At 31.5% G+C, this 10,119-nt stretch overlaps 1 protein-coding gene across 1 annotated transcript in view; it reads left to right on the top strand.

Annotated features, from left to right (window-relative positions):
• The window catches only part of LOC100175252, a 21,562-nt gene extending 11,489 nt beyond the window's left edge, over window positions 1-10,073 (top strand). Inside the window, exons 2-13 of the mRNA XM_026834806.1 lie at window positions 1,128-1,320; window positions 1,752-1,873; window positions 3,032-3,176; window positions 3,689-3,832; window positions 4,375-4,536; window positions 4,935-5,096; window positions 5,450-5,506; window positions 6,681-6,760; window positions 7,070-7,166; window positions 7,840-8,045; window positions 8,559-8,709; window positions 9,268-10,073. Coding sequence (XP_026690607.1) covers window positions 1,135-1,320; window positions 1,752-1,873; window positions 3,032-3,176; window positions 3,689-3,832; window positions 4,375-4,536; window positions 4,935-5,096; window positions 5,450-5,506; window positions 6,681-6,760; window positions 7,070-7,166; window positions 7,840-8,045; window positions 8,559-8,709; window positions 9,268-9,372 — 1,617 coding nt within the window. The 5' untranslated portion in view covers window positions 1,128-1,134 and the 3' untranslated portion in view covers window positions 9,373-10,073. The remainder of the gene's footprint in view (window positions 1-1,127; window positions 1,321-1,751; window positions 1,874-3,031; window positions 3,177-3,688; window positions 3,833-4,374; window positions 4,537-4,934; window positions 5,097-5,449; window positions 5,507-6,680; window positions 6,761-7,069; window positions 7,167-7,839; window positions 8,046-8,558; window positions 8,710-9,267) is intronic.
• Window positions 10,074-10,119: the final 46 nt, after the last annotated feature.

Below are 10,119 nucleotides of genomic sequence, written 5' to 3'. Positions count from 1 at the left end.
TGGACAGAAGCCAAAAACATCGTTTGATGGCGCCGCACGAGAACCAGAGTTTCATTACGTCATTTTTCACGAGAATAAATTCACAACGATTGCTTCGTTTGTTACGTGTGGAATGTATGCTACCGCATGCGTCTTCCTTTATTTCATACGCCGGCGCAAAAAAAGTGTAAAAAAGAGTGTAAAAATGTGACGCTGATACACGATGTTTTGATCTCGTGGTTGGTTGGGCTGCCCAACTTGGGCAGTGGGCACATTCCTCCCGATTGTTATATTATAAAACGTCATAATTAATAGTTACGTTGCGATAGGACACGTTACGTAACAATTGAATGAAAAATTGTTCTAATTCCAAGCGAAGGAATGTTATATTGAATGCAACGCGTGTGTGTGCGTCTTAGCACTTTCTGGCTGCGTGCGTGTCTGCGGTAAAGGTGGCTTAGGGGTTGCAAAACCCTGTGGTTGCAAAACCGTGGTTGCAGCAATTTATATTATTTCATTATAAAAAAGTTTAAGAGTTTTTGGCTTTTTATTTAAAATGTGATACGAAAACATTGGGCGCTCGTGTAATTCGACACCGGCTGTAACTCGATACCGGCAAATTGCTGACGTTGCGATTCGTTACTTGCGAGAGAGCAAATTCACAACGAACGAAAAACAATTAAAGAGAAAGCTACGCTGACTAGTCTCGTTATCTTTTAGTAGCTTCACTTTTTTCATTTTTAATATTTTTCGCTCTCGCGTGCAACATTATAGCATAAGGCTCGGCGCTCGGCCCAGTTTTCAGCCGAGCGCCGAGCGTCAAAAAAGGAGACGCTCGGGCACGAGCTTTTGAGTTCGGGCTCGGCTCGGCACATCCCTAGTAAGCAGTTTTAATAGCAAATTTATTTGTTGTGAGACAGATTATCAGCGTAAAGATTTAAATTTGAGGAATATATAGATATAATGTGCGTATATTATATATATATAATATGTATATTTATATAACCTATATATACATGAATTTTTAAGGGTAAATCTAAAATTTAAAGGACTACCTAAGCTTAATATATATATATATATGTATATATTTAGTTTTTGTTGGTCTGATTCTAAATTTCATTTTATATTTTATGCTTAATTTTTTACAGGTACAAAATGTTCAGTTCATTGCATTTAGTAGAGTGTGTGGTATATTATGCATTATTGCAAGTGTATCTACCTTTATATTTGATTGGTATATTTATGATTAAATTGAAGATAGTTGTAAACAAAATAAAACGGTTCACAGGAATTGGGTGTGTTAAACATTCCAACATGATGCCACTAACTGAAGGGGGAAAGGTAGGTCAAGTTATTGACAATTCAAATCTTGAAATTCACATTAAAATTTAGTAGCTCATAAAACTTGCTCAAGCTAAATGCAAAGAAAGCAGTTTAAAGCTGTGGTTTTAATTATTAGCCATGCAATTGAGAATACGTGTCTCCTTTTATACAGATTACAAAACAATAAAGCATAGAACTGTCATTGCATATCTTATGAGATTGCATATACATCTTATTAAATTCCTATTGAAAACAATTTACCTTGCTTGCAAGTGTTTTATATAACTTTTAATCAAAATATCTTTACCTGGATTCTTAGAATAAGTATCTTTATTTGGAGTTGTAGTGTTTATAATACAGTGTAGAAATATTTTAATTTTTTTGCCCAAAAATGTATATATAATTATAAAATATTTCAATTTAAATATTAAGTACTTTTATTGCTTCAGGTCGAGGACGTTGGTTGCATTTCCACAGATGAAGAAATTGATTTTTTGCGTCATAGAAGTCCATGTTATGTTACAAGGATGACATTAGGTGTGGCCAAGCAACTTGCTAAACTTGTGACGGGGTATTATGTTACATACATTTATAGGAGTACTAGTTTAAAATACAGTAGTCCGATTAATACTCTTCTATTATGAATTTTAATAGTTATGCATTTGTTAAGAGCCAACTTTGGCCACAGGTCCCAGAAAGTGTCTCCCAGTAAAATCTCTGCCATTTGTACACTACAGCTGGGCGGCATTAGCATGCATTTAACGCGAATAATATATCGTAAGATGCACACCTTTGTCCACGGCCATGTTTGTCCTTGATAAACCAAAGTTTTTATTTTAAATTTTGCATTAATGTGTTGGTGTACACTAGTGCTTCACTAATTTATTAAGAAGGTTACATTTAAATTAACACACGCTTTGTGATAAAAAATGTATATATATAATATTTGTATAGGCTATATATAAATATAGCCCAGTCTATGTAATTAAATTACATAGGTATGTAATCAAAGACAAGAGTGTTGCTAATCAGATCGGATAATTATGACCTGAATGACCAATACAAGATTAACATTTTATTTCTATTAAACATAGCCGTATGGGGAGCACAATAATCAAAAGCATTTGGTTTTGGAATTTGAACCGTTAGGGTTAAAGCAATTTACGTCAGCAGAGTTAAAATTACTAAAGTTTGAGCTGAAATCTTAAGTGTTTGCAAATTGCTGACATTTTATTCCGCTACATAGCATGATAATTGCTGGTGCTAAATATAGACCTAGTTTTAAACAAGTGGCAAATGAAATCATATGACATCAGCACGAACACCATAACTACTGTAAGAATGAGTCATATACTGGTTTCTAATAGGTGTGTTGTTACAACACAGTGTAAAATTGATGGGTGTAACGGTAACGCCTTTATCCAAAAGTGATATGAACTGTTTTAACATTATTTTGTCATAATGACTTTGATTTTACTGTAAGCGTTACTTTTCAATCTTTTTCGTATCTGCATTTTTGATACTGTAAAGTTTAAACACAGTAACCGAATAAAACTATAAATTAACAAATGTACATACATATGTATTTAAACATTGCATTTAAAGTGGCAATTATTTATGTTTTTAATTCAGTGTACTGAGAAACACATAAAAAGACACCCTTTAATTTTAATCTATAATCGATGTATTTTTTTATTATTATCTAAGTGTGTTTAATATTTTTCCACAGACAACAATCCATTGATCTAATATCAGATGAGCAACTTATTTACACATTATTTCATACCGCTATTGCTTATGCCATTAAGTGGAATGATGAGAAACAAATGTTTTGCGTCAATCTGTGTGAATTTAAAGATGTCAAAATATTTAAAGTTAGTGGGAATTTTTTGAATTTCTAAATAATTATTTAATTTATCAAGCATCGAAGTTTAGTTGTAAAGTTGTAAGCAAGCCACTCAACAGTAATTGCTAAAACTCAGTAGTCACTAATGGGTTGACCAAATTATCAGTCATACATAAGAAATAAAAAAATAATCACCTACAAGCCACAAAGTAACACTTGGTAATTTGTAAGTAGGCACGAAGTGTATGAAACAGAACACCCGTGTTATAACCAGTAACCACTGTTGTTTTCCGGCCATGCGAGGATAAAGCAAGTGACGTTCATTCATTTATTTAAAGTAGGCAGCTATTAAAAGCTGCTCTAACTGTAAGGTTTTGTAAGACACTGTGCTATTTTAAATAACTAACTATTAATGGATTTAAAGTGTAAATAAACTATCAAATATAAAACCAACTTCATTTCAAACTAATTTAATCTTCCATTAATAAACATGTGCTAGACAAGCTTCAAGATTCTCCCAATTTAAATTTTGATTTCCAGGGATTTTATTGGGATGTGCGTCGCATATATGTCGACCTTGCAAAACATAAGATTTCTATTGAAATGGGAAATGGTGGAATTTTTCATTCTGATTCAGGATCATTGCATCGACCGAACTATGAACTTGCTAAACTTCATGCTCAGGTTTGTAAACTAACAATAAGTTAAAATGAATGAATGAATGTAACTTACTTTATCCTTGCGTGGCTGGAAAACGACAGTCGTTATTCCATGGGTTGAACACCTCGTGCCAGCTTGCAAGTTACCATGTATGTTACTTTGTGGGTGATTATTTTTTTTTATGTATGGGCATGGCTGATAATTTGGTGACAACCCATTAGTGACCACTGGATTGGAGTAATTGTCGTTAAGTGTCTTGCCCAAGGACACATACCGTCATACTACTCATACAACTACAATAGTAGCAGCGTCGAGCCTTGAACCCATTACCGCCCGGTTACAGGCAGGCGCACTAACCACTTTGGCAGGCACACCATGTATGGTGCACAATATGACAGCTCCTTGTTAATCTCAATTTGCCCCTCAATAATAAATAAGTTATAATATAGAATTGAGTTCCTTAACACTGCCAACTTATGCTGACATTATTTTAACTTTTGCAAAAAGAAACAACAAATATTTAAATTATTATATATATAATATAAAAATTGTTTACTTTTCACCAGATATGCCTCACGTACTATGCACCAGGATTTGCGCATAATTACGTTCACTTCGTTTTCCCAAGTGCTGTTTGTGTTTATGCGAAGAAACAGCTCAACCATGAAGGAGTATTGTTCAAACTGCTTGCTCCACATTTTCGATTTGTTGAACGACTTAATTATCAGGTAAGTGCATCTCAATAATTTAAACCAAACTGTTGAATTTTGTATGTTTTATATTTCGTAACATTTGATCCTGTTATTTCGTTACAAGAATCGCCCAACTTTATGCGCACCAAATCAGGGTTTGATTTACATAGTTGATTACAGCTACTTTCAATTTGTGATGATATATTACCAGGGGGTAAGAAGGGACACCTTTAACATATATTAATTTATCCAAACATTCGTCTTTTAAACAATTAAAAAACGGTCTATGGAAGTTGTAAAGATATGGTATTAAAATCCTTTGTTTACTAGGAAATGAGATGAACATCTTCCCCCACCCTAGTGAATATTATATAAACAAACTCATGTTAACATTGAAACAGCTTTTATTTTAAATTTTATTTTCCACCAATCAGGCGCTCCGTATTTGCCACGCCACCGATAACAACCAATCAGTGATCGATCGTTATTTTTGTTTCTGGAAATCTTTTCCTGTTAATCGACGACAGTTTTCTTCTGGAATTGAAACTAAATTACATGATTATTATATTGTAAATGGATCTAAGAGTTGTGCAAACGTAAGTTTATTATGTTATGATTGTAATTAATAATAGTTGAATAAATAAATTTATTTAGGTTCTGCATGTGGCAACTTAAAGTTATACTACATGTGTTCTATTACATATACTTTTTGCTCGCTTGCAAGTTATTATGTCTAACTTTAACTGTTTGGCCTTGCCCAAGAAAACATGCGATAAAACCACAGTAGTAGCATCGTCGAGCCTTGAACCTAGTATCCTCTGGTTTAGACACAAGAATTTGCACCATTGTTTATGAAAAATTAAATATTATATACATTAATATATGAATATTACAAAACATCTCATTAATATTAGCTACATTAACTTGTTCTAACTTGTTTACCACACAGACTAATGATCGTGATCATCAGTTGTTTCCACCAGAATATGTGACAGAAGATACAAAGGTGTTGATATGTTACGTCTATATTTTATGTGTTAATGGATTCCTAACCACACATAGTATTTGTAGAAGCAAAACACTTGAATGTAACAGAGCATGAATTAAATGCTTTCCACTGTAGTTTTGGGAGTCGTTAAATAATAATGGAAGGGAATTGTTGAAATACGTTGACAAAGTTCGATACTACTAATTATTACTATAAATAATAAAACAATTATTGTAAATTCTGTAAAACTGTATCTAAACTTAAACATTAAAAGTGTGCCCACTATTTTGTTTTTTACCAAGCTTTTAACGCAGATTTTTACTTTAAAAACATTAGAGCAAAACCTTTTAATCTCAAATATATCGTTATTTAATTAGTTACCTACTACAGTAGTTCAAACATAGTTTTAACTGTTATTGTAAAAATTTAAATCGTTTTATTTTATGCTAACAAAAAAGTGTAAAATACGTTTCGAAAATTGGGTGATTTTGTTATTAGTTTATACTTAATGTTGGCTTTTTGTGAAAAAGCATTGACATAATATGTTTATTTAAATAAGGTTTTCTCACTTTATTGACAGACACATTTTTGTGAGCATAACATAAAATGAACAAAGTAAAATTGATTTGCCAGAATTCTTACAATAATATAATCTAACTATCTAATTTTATGTTACTATATTCATACATATATAGGCTATATTTATATATATATAATATATATATATATATGAATCATATGATAAATTACCTTCTTATAATTTTATGACTGTATTGACAGGTGACAAACACATTTGTGTGAGCATAACATAAAATAAAATAAAAAAGATATGCCAATAAGATATATAAATATAGCATATCAGTATTTTAACATAATGAAGCTTATGTTATTATATTTATATATTATAATTATATGGTAATTTATATTCTTATATTATATTTATATACATATATAGTACTGTAGGGTAAGATGGGACACATTTACCACTTACACATAATATCCAAAATCTAATTATGTTTTAAACAATTACCTACGGTCTGTAAGAGTCCTAAGTTTCATAATTTTTGAATGTTTTTTGTTTACTACCCAAATGGGACGTGAAAATTGAATAAAGAGGTGTCCCATCTTTCCCCACCATACTAAACATGGCTGCCATATTAATTCTATTTCTAACAATATATAAATATACCAGATACCATACTTTGAATACTTGCGACAATATTATCAAGTGATTCGTTCATTTGTTGAAGAGATGGTTCCATATATTGATGAGTAAGTTAATATAATTTGTCTAAAACAAAATTTTAAAATTGTTTAAAAAAATATATATCTATAAATATAAAAATATATATTCGTTTCATGGAAAATTTTAAACCTTGAATACAATGTGTACTGTATGGACCTAATGAGTGGTCTATAATTTTTGTAAACAAATTTCAAACAAAACAAAACTGGATTTTAAATTAACTGTGATTGAAATAGTTCTGAATTCTAATTGCTTAAAATTAATTTAACACAAAAACGTTATATATATATATATTTTTTTTTATTTCAAACACGAATCATCTGGTTTATTTTCAGATCCGAATGGTTATTATTGTCCCAATCCATCCAAACACGTGTACCAAGGTTTAATGCAGTGAATATGGTTGATGGTATCGCTACTTTCATACATCTGGTATTTAATTATTTTTTAATTGCAAACTTTGAGTTGTTTTAATTAAAATGATATGGTACAGTAGTGTGGGGGAAGATGGGACACCTAAACATTCTATTTTCTCGTCCTATTTGGCAGTAAACAAAGAATATTCAAACATTTATAAAATTATATTTTTACGACTTTCATAGAGTATTTAAAACACAATCTGGATGTTTGGATATTATAAGCTAATGGTATCCCATCTTCCCCCACAGTACTCTATATATAATTTTGTTTAAAAATCTTGCAACTTTTGTTGTATGTTTTTAAAATTATTAATAATAATAACTTTATTTGTCTCTTCGATTTTGGTAGCAAAGATTTCAAAATATTTTAAACGACAATACAGGATATAGCGACAAAACAACAGTTGTTAAACACGCTTACAGTTAAAAACATATTTACATTTAATTGGAAAAAAAAGTGTGGTCGCTACACCTAGCAGACAGACGAGCCATTTATGTTTGGTTATTATCAAGTTAAACTTCTTCTAATACAAACAAATAGGAGTCTTGTGGTTACGAATATATAACTTTTTAAATGTTCTTTGTGTATCAAATTGGGCGAGAAAATAGAATGAAAACGTGTCTCATCTTACCCCAACCAACTGTATTTAAAAAAAAATATTTAAAAAAAACACTATTTTCCACAGTCATCAGTTGTTCATTCAGCTGACCATCAATCTTACTTGGATTTCTTTGCTCGAAAGTTTGGATGTACCGCCATCAGATACCCGTTCCATACGTTTGATGATCCACAAGATTGGAAGATGTATGAGGAGCAAACAGGGATCAGGATAGATGAGGTGAAAAGAGATCCTCTTCTACTTGTTCATCCTCTCGATGTTATGAGGACAAAGTAAGTTGAGTTTTTAACTGATTTTTATTGTAACTGGTTTATATTTTAATGGCAGAAAACAACAGTTGTTATAACACAGGTGTTCTGTTTCATACACCTTGTGCCTCCTTTACAACTCATGTATATAACTTTGTGGGTGATTTTTTGTTTATTTTTGACTACTTGATTAAACAAATTAGCAAGCACTAGAACACTTATTGATACATCTGTTTTAACAACTGTTGTTTTGTTGCTATTTCCTGTCTTTTCAATTACAATATATTAAATCTTCGCTACAATAATCGAAGAGACAAATGAAGTTGTTATTATTATAATATTTTCTCATGGGCGGACACCTACTGTGCTAGTATATGATATATAGTAGAGTGGGGGAAGTTAGGACACCTTTAGCACAAAATATCCAAATATCCTCTAAATATTCTTTGTTTACCACCAAATGGGACGAAAAAATAAAATGAACAGGTGTCCCATCTTCTCCCACCCTACTATAAATAATTTCGTTTTTTATTTCAGTTGTTTTCTTGATGTATTCGTCGACTACATTCCATCGCCCACGTTCGATTTATCGATGATGAAACTAAAATATGATTTCCATGACAGCGGGCCCGATAGCGCGGCAAGAAATTTTATTTCAAATATTCGGAGTTTGGATGGAAATCTCAAGGTTTTATTTATTTGCTGTTGATATAATGAATGGATGAAACTTGTTTATCCTTGCGTAAGGAAGCAGTGACAGTCATTATAACACAGGTTTCCTGTTTCATGCTTGCTTAAAGTTACCATCTAGTTAGTTTTTGCATAAACAACTGATTAGTGACCACTGGGTTGGAGAAATGACCTCAAGGACAATGTCAGCAATGGTAGCATAAAACCCAGTATTCTATGGTTGAATGAATGAATGTAACTTACTTTATCCTCCCCTTGACAGTTGTTAGACACGGGTGTTCTGTTTCTTACACCATGTGCCAGCTTACAAGTTACTATGTATGTTATTTCGGGTTATTATTTTTTATGTATGGCCAACTGATAATTTGGACAACCCATGACCACTGGGTTAAAGCAATTGCTGTTAATCTTGCCCACACATACACCCACAATGGTAACCGCAATGAACCTTGAGTCCATTACCTCTAAGTTGTATGTATGCATGCTAATCACTTTGCCACAGTGTTAGACAATCATTCTGCAAACAATGTATATTAACATAATAACTATTTTTCAGCTCCAAAAATCAACAGTTGTCGCAGAAAATGTGAAAAACGTTGACAAAGCAACTGGAATGCAGCTTGTAAAGCTTGAACAGTTGGTCCAATCAAATTGCTTCTAAACCATGGTCTTCAAACTTGTGCACAGATGTGTAGCAAAACTTTCACTAACCAACAATATTTTTTTTAAATACTTCAGCATGTGTTGTTGAAATATGGATTTATAAAATGTTGCGTGACCTAGAGCATCCAATATTTTTATGACATGAAAAGTTTAAACCTGTTTCATATGTTATTTACTTCCTAATTTTTATAAATCGTTTTTAATTATAATAAAGGTTATTTTTATGGTAACTCTTCATGTTTTATTTTAATTCATTTACTGCAGTTTTTTTCAATTACTTGACTGTATTGTTCACACAATTAATACTTAGATAAATTTCTGCCTTCATCACTTAGCACTTTCTACTCTATGTGGGACATGTACAATGTAGTACATTATATGACCTGGAATTTTTGCCAGAGTTGGCTCATTTTTTCGATCACTTTGTACTGTTTATGTTTTAAATATTAATTTTAAACATGGCTATACTTTCTGTAAAAAGTTCCATGCCAATTCAATAGCCTTAACCCTCAATGATAACCCATTCATATTTTGTTGCTTTGAATTCATTTTATAACAAAACACATTTGTCTGGATTTTCTAATCATGCACTTAATACCTCATTTAATTTAATTGTAATAAACACTTAAGATATTTGTTAAATTGTTCTTAAATTTCGTTAAATTAAATTGCTTTTATTAATTAAAAATGAGTGAAGTTTATTAAAAATGAGTGAAGTTTAAATCAAATTGTATTGTGATAAAAG

Source organism: Ciona intestinalis, chromosome 6 (genome assembly GCF_000224145.3).
Source record: "Ciona intestinalis chromosome 6, KH, whole genome shotgun sequence".
Classification (NCBI taxonomy): domain Eukaryota; kingdom Metazoa; phylum Chordata; class Ascidiacea; order Phlebobranchia; family Cionidae; genus Ciona; species Ciona intestinalis.
The sequence above is the reverse complement of the archived record's forward strand: the minus strand, read 5'-3'. Positions and strand labels throughout refer to the sequence as shown.